General features: G+C 44.7%; 2 protein-coding genes across 7 annotated transcripts; one reads left to right on the top strand and one right to left on the bottom strand.

Annotated features, from left to right (window-relative positions):
• Nucleotides 1-247: 247 nt before the first annotated feature.
• Nucleotides 248-13,505, bottom strand: LOC144133327 (GDP-D-glucose phosphorylase 1). Of its 5 annotated transcripts, XM_077666325.1 has the most exons (12): nt 13,212-13,505; nt 12,948-13,029; nt 8,048-8,266; nt 5,678-5,785; nt 4,873-4,917; nt 4,705-4,791; nt 3,939-3,997; nt 2,752-2,854; nt 2,579-2,679; nt 1,689-1,840; nt 1,556-1,621; nt 248-509 (listed from the first exon to the last, which is right to left on the bottom strand). In XM_077666325.1, the coding sequence occupies exons 2-12, from the start codon at nt 13,011-13,013 to the stop codon at nt 349-351; spliced, it is 1,167 nt and encodes a 388-aa protein (XP_077522451.1). In that variant the 5' UTR covers nt 13,014-13,029; nt 13,212-13,505; the 3' UTR covers nt 248-348. The 5 variants fall into 5 exon arrangements, with proteins under 5 accessions (XP_077522451.1, XP_077522455.1, XP_077522452.1 ...); XM_077666329.1 differs by lacking the exon at nt 8,048-8,266 and having other exon boundaries at nt 13,212-13,475; XM_077666326.1 differs by lacking the exons at nt 12,948-13,029; nt 13,212-13,505 and adding an exon at nt 9,403-9,540.
• On the top strand, nt 8,591-12,822 carry LOC144133333 (uncharacterized). Of its 2 annotated transcripts, none has more exons than XM_077666336.1 (2): nt 8,591-8,916; nt 10,348-12,822. In XM_077666336.1, the coding sequence occupies exons 1-2, from the start codon at nt 8,881-8,883 to the stop codon at nt 10,669-10,671; spliced, it is 360 nt and encodes a 119-aa protein (XP_077522462.1). In that variant the 5' UTR covers nt 8,591-8,880; the 3' UTR covers nt 10,672-12,822. The 2 variants fall into 2 exon arrangements, with proteins under 2 accessions (XP_077522462.1, XP_077522461.1); XM_077666335.1 differs by lacking the exon at nt 8,591-8,916 and adding an exon at nt 9,617-9,783.
• Nucleotides 13,506-14,510: the final 1,005 nt, after the last annotated feature.

Below are 14,510 nucleotides of genomic sequence, written 5' to 3'. Positions count from 1 at the left end.
AAAATGCAATGGCCACTGTGTTCCCTTGGTTGCATTTAGCAAGGATTGAGAAAACAGCAAGTGAAGGGTGTGCCTTGTTCTGTGGTCAGTAATATTACTAGGTTTGCAGCAGATCCAAAAGTACAAATATTCAAGCACTGCTGTGCAAAATATTTGAGTGTGGAAAATAAAATCTTAAATGCAGCAGCATTAAACTGCATTGATCTGCCTGTATTTTAACAAGTCAAAGAAAACAGATGCATGTGACTGAAGTGCAGCACACAGTGTGCCTGATTTTATCAATGAACAAACAATGAAAGCTGCAGTGCCTTTGTGAAGAGCAAACGTCTACAAGACGCTAATAATGCACTAGACTATGTGGTTAACAGACAAGTTAGCACATAAGCTGTTGCCGCCACTCTGGTTCAGAGCCAGAATTCTGGAGCGCACTTCAGCAAATGTCTTGTCGCAAAGCCTGCGCAGCTCTTCTGCAACAAAGTCTTCGGTTGCTGCCTGGTACCCCTCCTCATCTGTGTATCAAAGTGAAACAAAAAAAAAAAACAGTTGCAGGCTACTTCAGATGGTAAAAAGATTTAGGCATGCTGTTCACGATTTACTCCACGTACTCCCTCAGTTCTGTTCAAAGTGGACACAGTCAAGCCCGCTTATAATGGCTGCAGCTAGGACACTCAGTTATTACAAACGTGGGTGGTGGTACCTTCCACACTAACTTCGCTGCACCCTCTCAACCTGTTGAGGCTCACTTGCAAAGAAACCGGCCTCTAACTAGTTGTCATGAATGCTCCAACGGCGATTAGTAATGCTGTGTCCCTCAAGTAGCTCGCCGGCATCAAGGTACTGGGGGCAAGGAGCACATGACTGCACTGGAGGGCTTGAAAAGTGCCTTGATAGCATCTGCAGACTTGCGTGTAAAGGATTTTTTAAAGAAACAAGTGCCACTTCTTTCATCTTTGCATTTTTGGCTGTAAGATGGGAAGTTCATTTATTAAGGACTTCGAAAACAACAAATGACTGAGTTCTCGTGACCGTCAGGTTCACTATAAGTGGGCTCTACTATACCCAGTGTAGTACGCTGCACATAGGATGTTGTATGGAACAAAAATTTAATTATCAGCGGAGCTGTAAATTATGTGATACGAAGGAGTGACTATCATGCTTTCCCTGCGTCGTTAAGCTATGTCCATTACGGAGCTCTATTAGCCTCATGTATGAAGAAAAAGGAACGCCGACCAAAAGGTTGTTGTTTAAAACGAAGACGTTTCGGCTTCCATACGGAAGCCTTGATCAAGGCTTCCGTATGGAAGCCGAAACGTCTTCTTTTTAAACAACAACCTTTTGGTCAGCATTCCTTTTTCTTCATACATGAAGCTTCTACCCGACCAGACGAGTTTTCGTCAGATTTTAGATTTCAGCTCTATTAGCCATGTGGTCAGGAAGGCATATTAAAATTTCTTCAGTTACTTTACAATTCACTTTCACACTACTTCAGCCTCCTTCAAGTGGCTTTATCTACACAGTCCGCACTACATTTGTCAGAATATACGAGCCGACTTACTTTTCATGGGGACATGCCCTGCCAACTCGCAGAGAGCAACGTTCAATGCAGACTCATCTTTTGCACCTGAAAAGGAGACACAGCATAGTAGATGCAATGTACTTGTATGTGAGAAGTAAGCAAATAAACTCACCATAGCATGACTGCCGTGCCCACAGATACACACGAACGACTGGTTCCTCCGTGCAGTCTGAACTACGTTCCTGAAAGCTCGTCCCCCTCGTCATGAAGAGGTTGTGAGCTGTGGAGCTTTTTAACAACATGTTGACAAGCACCATCATATCCCTGAAACATGCAAAGACACGAAATTAAATGCTTACGCTGGATTCACCGTTTTGCTAATGGCACTGATGCTTTTGCATTTTGTGCAATTGCTTGTATATATCTGATCATAGGGCATGTGTAAACAGGCTGCTAACTTGAATCAGCTTTAGAACTTCAGTAAAACCAAACAATTCAAAGGGGTAGGAACATGAAATTTTGTTTGGGTGTTCTTTCTTTGCAGCGATACACAAGACATTAGCAAAAATGGATTGCCACACTGAATTTGCCTATGCCCAGTAAATAACTTATAATTCAATTTTTTTCTCGTGCTGTATTGGGTTCAACAGCCAAACAGTGGCTATAATGTCAAAGACAAGCTTTCTGTTCATTTATTGTCACTCCAGCTCTTGAAGCAGGCTGACATAATGGTAGGAGTGGATTAAAATGACAAAGCGGCCATTGTATCACTTTTTTGTGTGCCTTGGGTGATCTTAATGTTGTCTCAACTCACCTGCAACACCACAGCCACTGTTTGGCGACTGAAACCAAACAACTTGAGATAAAGATTCAGATACAAATTATTCAGTGGACGCAGGCGAGTTTCATGTCATGACTTATGCATACCAATGTCTCGCACACAATTTCAAAGAAAAAAAAAACACGCAACCAAATATATGGTGTCCCTACTCCTTTGGCAGTAACACATTATACACCACTGATGATGGTCGGCCACAAAACAGAGAAGATAATTTATCGTACCGTACAACAGCTTCCTTGTTGGCTTTTGTCACTTGGAATGCAAACCCCTTGGCTGGATAGTCTATGATCTCGTAGCATTCACTCCACAGATGGCTGACTCTCTGCACAGATATGTAATAATGACAGAGCTTTAAATGCTGGCGAGAGCACCAAACATGTAAAGGGCTACTCACAGCTGTTTCAATGTAAAGCCTCTGCTCAAGGTAGTAAATGTGGAAGTGGTGGTGATTCACCGAGGCAAAGCCACCGAGGCTATTGAAACCAAGCCGGAAATTTCTGAAAGCAAGCAAGCACCATTCAGTAACAGTAAATAATTTTCTGACACAAGACTCTGAACAATGGGATACATACTTAAATATCAGTTTATGAATTTTTTCTGAGACACCCGTTCTTACGCACACATTTTACACCAAGAATGAAAAAAGACAAGCTTACAGTGCTAATCTTCCAGTTATCTGCTAACTACTAGTACAGCTACGCTAGCTTTCTCGCAGCCTCCCACCCCACCTGCTCCTGAGAAGAATCTTTATAATTATCTCTATACAGACAACTATTCCTTTCAGTGGCTTACGGCAAGAACGGCATTTCTTGGTGTCGCCAAGCCTCTGTATCCGTTCTTATTTCCACTCATTTTGGAGCAGCCTTGCATGCATGGACCTTTACAGGTGTAACCTTAAGAGACCGGAAGCGGTGCAAAGTGGGTATGGGAACAAATGCGGGTTAATGACATCCTAGTCAAAATCAAGAGGAAGAAATGGGCTTGAGCAGGGCATATACTGCAAAGGCAAAATAACCGCTGGTCCTTAAGGGTAACGGAGTGGGTTCCAAGAGAAGGCAAGCGTAGCAGGGGGTGACAGAAGGTTAGGTGGGCAGATGAGATTAAGAAGTTTGCAGGCAAAGGGTGGATGCAGATGGCAAAGGATAGGGTTAATTGGAGAGACAGGGGAGAGGCCTTTGCCCTGCAGTGGGTGTAGTCAGGCTGATGATGATGATGATAGCCCCAAGTATTGAACGAAGAGAGCATTTTCAAATATGAAACAATGTTCTTGTAACTAGTGTAACTGAGTCGTAGTGATGCAGAATTCAACATCGGGTAGCGGATGGCGAAGTGGTTATGTGGTGCAAGACACCTTAGGTATTCTGTAAATGCGAAGCCTTATCATTGAACACTTCCATCATCGATATGATATTCCTTCTCTCTATATACCGTTTCTTTTACAATTTTCATACACAACTAGCATCAGCAGAAACAATGATGCATGGACTGGTAAAAATTTCAGAACCAAGCCGCAGGAAAAGAAATCTAAAAAAATTGCCTTTCCATAAGTGCAATCAAGACATACTGATTGTGATAACTCACATGCTGCTGCTCAGCAAAACAGTTTCAATAGCCAGGCTGAGAGACTCGGCTGTGAGCACCTAGAAAAGCAGGGTGATTGGTAAAAGGCAGATCAGAGCTATCGTCAATGTTAGAGTACACAGACTGAAAGGCATGCAGGCAAAACACATGTGGAGCACCTGCAGGACATACATGAGTGTTTAAAAGCAAGACTAAGTAAGGCAACATAGTTAACATCAAAGTTCCCATAAAAACTTGTTTAATCTGGTTTTTTTTCCCTGTGCTCATATGCTTGTACTCACTACACAAGAACATCCCATTACACCTTACCACCATATGCTTTACTACGGCACCACTGCCGTGGAGTGTGCCTGTGGGTGTAGTTTTTAGCAAATACAAAACGACAACAATCTTTGGGAGCTCAGATGTCAAAGGTACCATTCCTTTAAAGAGTGACATTTTTCGTTCATGATTATGAATGCATTGCTCGTAAAATTCGACAGTCCAACAAAAGGAATTGTGTGGATGAGGGTTTTCTCTTGTATCAAATTTTTTTCCCAAGAAGAATCTTCCCAGACATGCTACAATGCGCCTTCCACAGGCATTGGCTGACAAAACACTCCTGCCGAGGCGACAATTGGAGATAGACTCTGCAACTGCATCGCAGCTACATACTCTGGCTCAGTGGCAAGGCATTGAAGACTACAATCACCATGGCCCTGCCTGAAGCAGTACATGCAGTGAACATGGGGGAGGGACATTTGTCTAGGCATGCATAAGGGCTCACCTGTGGTAGGCACTGTTCTAGGCTTGGAACCAGCAATGAATTGCAATACTCTAGTGGACTGACATTGATCACAACCCAGTGTCCTGCCTGCAAGACGAACCCTATTGATAACAAGAAACGATGCGTATGTAGCTGACTTATGTTTAAAGCATCCGTGCAGCTGCCTACCTCTTTTGCATTGTCTTTGTTGGAATTCTTGAGACAGAACAACTTCTGAGTAACGAAAAAAGAAATGGAAATTGGAATGTGTTTCAAAACAGCTTATTGTTGCGCAAGTTGGTCTTTCATTTTTAAGAAACTGCACAAAAAAGACCTCAGATTGCTCTGTTTCTTATCCAAACAAAGCAGGGTCTAATTCACCGCTGCACTGTGGCACGTGCCCCCAGGGCTGCTCATGTCAAGCCATGCCGGCCACTGCTGACCAAGACAAAAATTTTGAGCAAAAGCCGCGACCAGGTGACATGAGAACTTGCTGGGGCTTTCTTCGTAAGAAAAAAAAAACTGAAATTATTGTGTAAGTGAGACTTCTATTGTCTTGTACCAAAGAGAAAGCAGGCTTCTGAGTATCGCATAAATCAAGAATTGTTTGCACGCGTTTGAGGATATAAGCGTGTTTCTTGCCAAATAAAATCAGCTGCAAGTCTGCACCTGTTCTGTTCACTGCCTTATTTATGCACTTCCTGCGGGTTTTCTTTCTTAAAAGAATGTATCCCTTGTGTAAATCCATAAGTAGGCATGCCTGGAACGCTTGAGCAGTGCTCTGCGGGACAGATGAAGTGAATGTCTAACGCATGTAATGAGTTTCACAGACGGTGCCTGTGCTCACTTGAACTTGAACACATGTGGCGAATGCATGAGCATCAAAACTCAACACGAGCAGCTGTGTGAAGATTTCGCTTTGTTCCACAGCACAATGCTCCAGCTTTCTAGACACCCATGTCAAGTGGCAGCCAGGCTAGGTGCTGTACATTACCTCTGTCTCCTTAAGCCTTGTAAAGTTGAAGAGGCTGCTGTCAAATGGCATGCAGACAGAGGTGACATGTTGCGGCTTCCTCCTCTCCTGGGCTCTCTTTGGGTTGAGCTGTCAAGGAGAGTGTTGAGCAGTTTTGAAAGTACGGCAACTACATCGGTGAACACGTGGTTTTTCTCCAGACTACTACCTACATAAATGCTCGGCTGATATATATGTATATTACACATTCACAGCATTCGAAAAAGTGAGTTGCAGAGTTGCAGTCACGCGTACACTGGGGCATTCAAAAGGGTGTTTTTCACTAATACAATGTAACCAAGACAAATATACTAAACAGCAGAGACCCAGGGGTTTCCCCAGGAACTGAAATTAGGGGACGTGTCTGAAATTCTTTGGTGTGGGGAGGTGGGACTAAGGGTAGCGGAGAATAGGTAGTAATTTTTTATTTACACCAGGACTTCACAGTAGGACTGAAGTCATATTTATGAATATACTAAACTAATGAACAAGGACTTGATTAAATGTAGAGAAACTACACGGCAGTTACAGTAGCAATGAACCTTATAAGGAATTATCTGTTCAACACCCCTCACGTTACTCAGGCATGAAAAACACTGAAACATGCGCACCTATGCACTATGCATATCAGAGCAACTCAAACTTGGATATCAGCCTAGACAATTTGCATGACACTGACGCATCTTGATATGAATTTACGGCTGCTACACATAACAATTGGTCAAGCATGTACAAGCACAGCAACTTTGCACATCCCGAACATTCACTCAATAATTAAACTAGTAAAAAAATAAAAACCAAGATGTGAACATCTATACATGTGCTTCCTACTAACAACGAAGCAAAACTGCCACAAATACATGTACACTTTCTCAACCACATTCCGAACAGTTATATCTGTCTAGGTTTTTTGCTATAGGATGCCACCACTTTTGCGATAAAATCAATAAAAACACGTTAGTCGTCGTCAGTGGCGTCTTGGGTATCAAGCAGTTCTGGGCCTTCAGTAGTGATGCTCAGCAGCTAATTCACGAGTTTAGGGAGAAGGCTGCTTCCTTTTTTTTTTGACGACAAAACCCCATTAAGGGCCAAAAAGGAATGCTTGACAGTGGCAGTGGTGATCAGTAGCAACAAAGGATGGCCGACAACTCGAAACCTAGGAAACATAGCAATGAAGCGAGGAACAATGAGAAGCGAAGATAGAAATGCTGTGGATGTCAAAGCCTTCTTCAGTCGTTGCAAGATGTTCCACTCCATATCTAAATTCATCTAGTGTTCTTCGTCATACAGCAAGCCGACTACTGTCTGCCGAGGGTTGTCAAGAATTAGGTCTTTGTACTTGCTTAACTGATCCGTCAGGTTGCTCTTGGTCTCGTTTGTTAATGCCCAAATGAAAGTGCCATTATCAAGAACCTTCTCTGCTAATATTCATACTTCTTCCAGCACTGCTTCCACATAAAGCTCTGCAACTGCCTCCGTAGTACCCTCAATCACAGGACAAACATCTACTGCTGTCGTCGTAGTTGCCTGGATGGCATTGGTCAGAAACTCCAATGGCCTCGGGAAATGATCCACAAGTGTAATAACAGCAATCACGTTTTCTGACCTAGGTTGTAACAGCAGTCCACCACCTTCACAAATCATGCCAGCACCATCCAAAGCGAGTACCAGTGGCTGCAGTACTTTCAAGATCGCAGCCAACAATCACTCACGAGACAGCCAACAAAGTTCGCCAGGCTGGACTGGTTTCAGCTTGAAAGTGACAGCATCTTTGACTTTTTTCAGAGGACACTCAGGCATTTAGAACTCTTACTGAAGGAAAGATGGAGTGACAAGACTAGAGTAGTAGTCCTTTTGATTCCCTTCGATGACTGTACCCGATTGTCGTATTCGCTGTACTTTCATGTGGAAGTCAAGCTTTCTTCTACCTTAAGCCAGCTATGGACGATGCGTCTCTAATTCGCATACATGCCTTTCTTCCCCCCTCCCCCCCCCCCCTGTCATGTGTAAAAAAAAAACATTCATTACGAAATAAGGGGGTGCCCTCTAAAAAACAAGGGGGTGTGTATAGGGAAATCACTGCAGAGACCATACAGACTGCGTGCAGAGATTCATGAATTGTAAGCAGTATATGTTCCGAAACACGTGAAAATTTATGTTTTAAGTCCACAAACAATACTCCTATTAAACTAGCTGACTACTCCCTGCCCTGATGACCAGTTACATGCTTGAAGGAATGGTAAGCGATGTAATTCTGACTGCTGCAATTAAAAGAATAGGGTCATTTGCATATTTACACTCGAAAGCCGGTAATGCCGGAAACGCGCAAATCACGTGACTTCGCTAATTTACCTGCGCTACGAAGTTGTATTTCCCGGGCAGTATTCGCGTTTCGAGCTTGTCCAGCTTGTACCAGAAGTGGCCGTTCTTCATGGCATCGCTCCATTTCGTCTGCAGCAGCTGGTCGAACCGCGACGATCGGCGTTCTTCGCGACGCGGCGCCACGTCGTAGACGAAGTCTCCCTCGCCGTACTCCAGCACTTTGAGCTTCATGCTTCCACAGAGCCGCTTCTAAATGAATGGCAAGTGCAAAAAGAATAATAAAAAAAAGCATCGCTGTCATAAATACCGCACTGCTATCGCCATCGCACCTGACTGAACGATCGAGTTATCTAGCTGAGGATTGAAACGGGAGCTTAATTATACCAGGTGACCCTGATCATTCGTGACGACCTTTCTCGGTTCAGCAGCTGTTTCTAGACGCGTCGTCAGACCAGTCAAGACGCCGCAAGTGTTGCCGGTCGGTGCGACTTCGCAAGTTTCGTCCGAAATTACGGTCGAAATCTGCAAAGCCGGGTATCACCACGTCCGCTTTCCGAGAACCGCTGTGGGTTCGCCGGCGCTGGCAATCTCGCCGATCTCGTGGCCTTGCTTTCATTGAATTGGCGCTGCGCCACGGCGATTGGTCCGCGGCGCGGTGAAACGCATCGATTTGTTTGTGTGCCGCCGCCGCCGGCCACTTTGAGCCCTTTCCTTCCGGACCGGTCAACTTATTTGCGGCGCTTGACACCACGCCGCAGCTCACTTTAGGTCAATGAAACAGTCGCCTGCGTCGTCTGGGTTTTAAACGGCGGTCCCTTCACGCCGGCGTTTTCCAACGTGCTGCGTTGCCCGGAGAGAGGAAGATGTTCAACATATTCGGCAGGAGCACGACCATCTATGTAAGTATATTTCTTCGTATGTGCTACAATATGCAGCTGTTAATGCGGATGCATATCCGAAAGGAAGTGAGTGCTTCCTGTCTGAAGCCTAGCTCTGCAGTGAAGCACGAAAGTGCGGTCTGAGCATTCTGCCACGCAAAAATGTAAAAAAAGGAACGAGATACCGAGTTCCCTTACCGGCTGGAAGCTCCGCTGCGCATAAAACGCCGCGTTTCGATGTTTTATGCTTCTGCGATAGCCTTTGCACTATTATCATGTGACGGGAACAGCAACACAGTTTATTGTATGCGGCTGCTGGTTCGCGCGGTGCGAATAAATCTTTTTTTCCGGTTCTTTATCCGCGGCCTGTCTTCCACTGACAACCTGTCCGCAACAAAAGCAGGACATCCTTCTGCTGTTCTCGCGTGCCGCATGTGGTTTCGACCCTGTGTAGGAAAAACAGGTGGGCATGACAAAGTTATAACAACAACGAGGGCCGCGGCTCACCTGTGCGACAGCGGTGTAAAGGGAGAGGCAGCGCCAGCCGCGCTTTGAAACGGCTTGCATTCGAGCTCACCTACGCTGCTCGCGTTTCAGTTGTGCGAGCTCGCGGACAAGTCCAGACAGCGGCGTCTGCTAGCCGCGAAAACTCAAGTACATACAGCGCGACGCATGCAGCTGATACGAGCTAGCAGCACTCTCTCCATCCTGTTTCCTAAGCTACCCCGATAAACCGCTCGTCGCGGCTGCGAGGCCACATGCACGCAGGCAGTGGTTGTGGTTGACGCGAGCGGAGCAGTAGCTATGGACGAGACTAGCAGGTGCTGCGAAAAGAAGCCCGGAAGTAGCAATGGAGCGAAAAGCGGCCCGACAACAACCTACGGGTCGGTGAGTCACGGCGCAGTTGTAAACTTTGACGAGAAACACCTATCATGCTCTCAAATTCCAATTTGCAAGCGAGGTGTCCCTTGCTAATCGGATCAGCGCTGGCATTGTTTGCAGGCATAGATCAGCGGTAATTATCGAATGAACCTAGGAAGTGGTTCGAATCTCACGTAACCTGCCACTATGAAATGTCTGTAGCAGCGAAAGTTATTGAGGAAACGGTCAGGCAGTGAATTCGCCTTGAACTTTAGATGGCTCCCACATTAGCTGTGCCAGAAGTGGCCTTCGAACTTTCTCCAGATTACAGTGAGGTGTTATCTAATCTTTTAAGGTGTAGCTTTCTGCTTTTACCTTCACAAATACTTCCCTACACTGCTGTGCTAGGAAAAAAAAAAAAAACAATCGCATCGGGTTGGAGCAAAGAAAAACTGTCCGTTTATGAGGCATAATCCGAACATAGACATCAACTCCCTTTTGTACATGGTCGTAGACGCCAAATAAAATGTCACCAGAACTTCTGGCCGGCAAACTCTGTTCCTGTGGTAACGTGAAAATTGGCTGATGCAGATGGAAGTGGCGGACAACTCTGCAAGCACATTGGAACCATCTCCAGATGCAAGAGCAGGTGGGGACCACAAGGGGGCCGGAGACATTGAACTGGCCAGGAGCATCGCGAAAGATGACGACAGCATTGTGTGGGACCCAAAACCCTGCAACTGTGTTGCCAATGGACCGAAGTGCCACGAGTGCTTAGCAGCCGACAAGGATACCCTGAAGGTGCAAATGGAGTCGTGGTCGGTGGAGAAGACTGTGATCTTTGGTGTCATTCTTGGCGCTTTCCTCATCTGGGCTGTTGTGTTCGGTGTCTGCCTCAATGTCTTCAAGCTCTAATGGACAGTGTCTTTACAAATGCGCATGATGTGTCGACTTTTGTTGACGAGCCGCTAGCTGTGCAAACTGATGCGTGAAATCATATCCCGAGAAGTGTTGCAGGTTCTGTCAATAGTATTAAAGTGAATTTTCAACTTTTAGCGACAAAGTCAACAGGCATGCAGTTAACCCGAGTTGCTGCCGATTAATTTTATACCAAAGCTTTAGTGCAAGAAACTTGTGCAGTGATTGCTGTTAAGGCAACCAATGAACAGAGCTGAAGAGGCTGGGTTCTATTTCATTCAGTCGCATTGCTTCGTGTATATAGTAGATCTTTTTCAGAATTTCTGCGTAGGTTTGTTTTAGGCAGCTGCTGTGACATTATTATGGTCCACCTATCTCTCACACTCCATCGTTGGTATGTTTATGAGTAGGAAGGCAGTTTGTGTTTTCTTTCCTTGTTCATTAGCGTGCCAAAGACATTCACCAATATAGAGCTGCAGAAAGTTTTTCTTCACACATAGTCATATATAAATGTAGTACTTTCTTGAAGGGTGCTGGTTGTTTGGCGAATTAATTTTGTATGTAAAGGTACAGAACATACAGTATGCACTTCTGTATTGTCACCATTTTGATTTCGCTGCTGCATATTGAAACAAATGGGGAAAAAAGTATATAGATGGCCTGTTGCCTAAAGACTGTTTTGTCTGCTGATTTCTTTACAGACTTTACTAGAGATATATAAAGCAATGTTATAATTTGAGTGCCCCTGAAAGCAGCGTGGGTTGTAAAAAATGAAACATGAACAAAGTCCAACTTACTGACCGTTCACTAGAAATAGTGAATAGGATACAGCAGATATGTACTAAAGCAGATCGTTTTTCTTGTGTTAATGTTGTAACTATATGTAAGGATATTAGCCCACAGTTACATTACAAGATAACAGTTGTGGAGGCTCTACAACAAACCTTGTACAAATGTTTCTGTATTTAGGCACTTTTTGAGAAACTTTTCCCTCTGGAAAACCTCACGCAGAGTATAGATTCCTTATCAGTGGCAATGCTGGCAAATAGGTACTGTGTGCTCATAAAATATATCTCAAAAGATGTGATATGGGTTCATAGTCTACACTGTTAAGTGCAGTGCCACGAGTTTTTTTTTACATCCCTTTACAATCCCATGGTAACAATTTTGGTCCTTCAGCCAGTGTTAAAATGTGATGTAGTTGCTTTCAGTGAACTCACATAAACTATAGGAAGTATTCGTTGTGTCACAGCGGCTGGCATTTGGTTGTCTGTAGACCGCCGCAAAAGGCCGCCGGCATGTCTAAAAGGGCTATCACGTCTCCGTCCTGCATTGCTGAAGCTATGTGCTGAACAATAAAATGGTGGCCGCAGCATCACGTGAATACCTACCCCCCGTACAATATGTTAGTGAATGCTATGTTAAGCTACGTAAGGGACCTCCATTTCTTGGACAGATTATGCATAGTCCTTCATGTAGGCAGTGTTTCACTGGCATCTTGTGCGAGTCCTGTAAGCTATTGTGTTGTGCAGAACCCTTACTTTCCAATGTTACCTACAATGACAACTTGCAGCTGCAAGTTGCACACTGATGTCTTTCTGTGGCCTCTTACAATCCACGAATCTCTTTCCAGTACCTACTGTTGGCACTTTCCGAGAACATTGGTTGTAGAGTAGGCAATGCGATAACGTCTGACTGAGTTGCTGAAGCTGGCAGTAAAAACAGCTCCTTTACTCATTTCTGTGCTCGGCAAGTTCGAAAATTTTTATTTTGGTTTTGTGGTGGAAGGCAATTCATGCCAACGACAGGCACTGTTCATTTTGTGATCCAACTTTCAACTTTATCTGTTATCAGAGCAGAAATTTTTGCGTGTTCTCTCAGTGCAAGACTGTCAAGGTGTTAAAAACACCTTGTTTTTTTTATTTGTTTTAGTAGTTTGCGTGCTCGGATTGATGCTGTACGTTTATACGATGGGAATGCTAGTAACGTTGCAAATGAATGCCCTTTTATTGATATACAGGCAATGCTGTGCACAGCGGACATATGTCAAATATGACATAGTACGAATATGTCAGTTGTTTTGTATGTTCAGTGAGAACTTATATGCATCTGTATTGATGACATGTTATTAAACACATGGCTGTGGTAGCTGACGTGCATATTTTTTTCACAAGTTCACAACACTGTTTTTTTTTTTTTCATAACGTGAACACATATATTAGAGATTGTGTGTACATTTTAACAATTAGCAGCTTAACACTCGTTTTCACTACCTTGGCGTAGAGGGGGTCGCTATTCACTTTGGCAGGAACGGAGGAAGAGACGCCAATCTTGCACATCCAAGGTAGGAGAGCCCTGTTGGCAAATGATTCCGGTTAGTTTCCTGCAATTTCTTTTTTTTTTAACCTCAATCTGACAACGACGCGCATAATCGAAACTGGCAATAAGCAGCCGCGTCGCTTCGATCCCAATTCCCGCAGTTTTAGCGCATAACTTTCGTACACAAGCTAGATTAAGCCAGAATGTGCGAAACTTGCCTCCGCAAAGGGTGAAGGCAGCGAACTTCCCGAGTCCCTTCAAGTTGCGGCTGTGGTACCACACGTAAGCCGACGCTCCGAGCAGCCCTCCGCTGCCCACAAGGCGGCACGCCAAGCAGTCGTTGTCAGATTCTGGCTGTTTTGTCACGCCCATCATAGGCGACCAACTTTAGGCGGCATAGCACACGGCAACGCAACTACAGGCAGCAAAGTGACGAACTGTCGCTGTCGCAACCGGTCGAAACACCGTACGGAGCGGACGACGTGGGTCGACGTCGCTTTAGTGATGAGCACTATTTAGCCGTATTAACGACGTCGATATATCGTTCTCGGCCACTTCAAATATTTCGACTCGTAGAAAACTTATTTTGGTGGCACGTTTTCTCCGTTATAATGATAAGGAAGACACTACTGCTCATGAATCACCATGTGGTATTCGCCTACGACCGCTAAATAATTTATAATCGATTTTTTCTGTCACGTTTTTGTTTCGGTTTAAACAGTTGAACGATGGTTATGACGTCAGAGTGTCCTTTTGTTGCACGTGAGGCATGGAAAAACGTCTATAAAATCGCCGCTTCATCGTTTTAATTTACTGCAGTGCTGAAGCCAACTTTCCTCAAGACCCGGAATTACTGTCCTCATTCGGCTGTTGAAACCGAAACAGCACGAAAATGAAATGCGATTATAAATTATTTAGTGGTCGTAGGAGAATACCAGGTATTTAATCCATGTATAATAATGTCTTACGCATGATTACAAACAAGAAAACGCGCACCCAAAAATTTAGGTATCTATACTCCTTTAACTAACCACGGGCAAATCATCCTAGACGGCGTCCCTCATAGCCTGAGTCTGAGTCGCTTTGGGACGTTAAACCCCCATAAACCAATCATCCCAGACGGGCACGCAAGTCTGCAAGCGGATGGCTAGCATGTACTTCCGTTTAATAAATAATTCCCTCTCTCTAGTTCCTAACGTTATTCTCCGCTTGCGGATGAAGACCTCGAGCACGATGCTCTCGAGCTAACCTCGAAGAACGCAACAGAACGCAACGACCGTGGTAGCAGCAGTTGGCAGCGGCGTGATTTGCTGTAACAGAGTGACGAAGCTCTGCGGGCGTTTTTGTTTCGAGACTTGGTGCCATAACACTATGTGCTGGCGCCCCGCCTATGGGAGTTTGCATGGAGCTTTCTCGACACCACCTGTGTTGGTAGTAGTAGCTCTATGCCTGTACCACCATGGGCGCATAGAGCTACCATGGGCGCTCTAAGCATCATGGGGCGGAGAGCTATACCG

Source organism: Amblyomma americanum, chromosome 5, assembly GCF_052857255.1.
Source record: "Amblyomma americanum isolate KBUSLIRL-KWMA chromosome 5, ASM5285725v1, whole genome shotgun sequence".
In the NCBI taxonomy this organism is placed as follows: domain Eukaryota; kingdom Metazoa; phylum Arthropoda; class Arachnida; order Ixodida; family Ixodidae; genus Amblyomma; species Amblyomma americanum.
The sequence above is the reverse complement of the archived record's forward strand: the minus strand, read 5'-3'. Positions and strand labels throughout refer to the sequence as shown.

Excerpts from the sequence above, each read along its gene's own strand:
- LOC144133333 (XM_077666335.1), top strand. The coding sequence starts at position 9,700 with ATGGACGAGACTAGCAGGTGCTGCGAAAAGAAGCCCGGAAGTAGCAAT. Across the intron at positions 9,784-10,347 it reads CGACAACAACCTACGGGTCG|ATGGAAGTGGCGGACAACTC; the intron begins GTGAGTCACGGC and ends TGGCTGATGCAG.
- LOC144133327 (XM_077666325.1), bottom strand. The coding sequence starts at position 13,013 with ATGTGCAAGATTGGCGTCTCTTCCTCCGTTCCTGCCAAAGTGAATAGC. Across the intron at positions 2,855-3,938 it reads GTTTTGCTGAGCAGCAGCAT|AAATTTCCGGCTTGGTTTCA; the intron begins GTGAGTTATCAC and ends GCTTGCTTTCAG. Across the intron at positions 1,841-2,578 it reads AACAAGGAAGCTGTTGTACG|GGATATGATGGTGCTTGTCA; the intron begins GTACGATAAATT and ends TGCATGTTTCAG.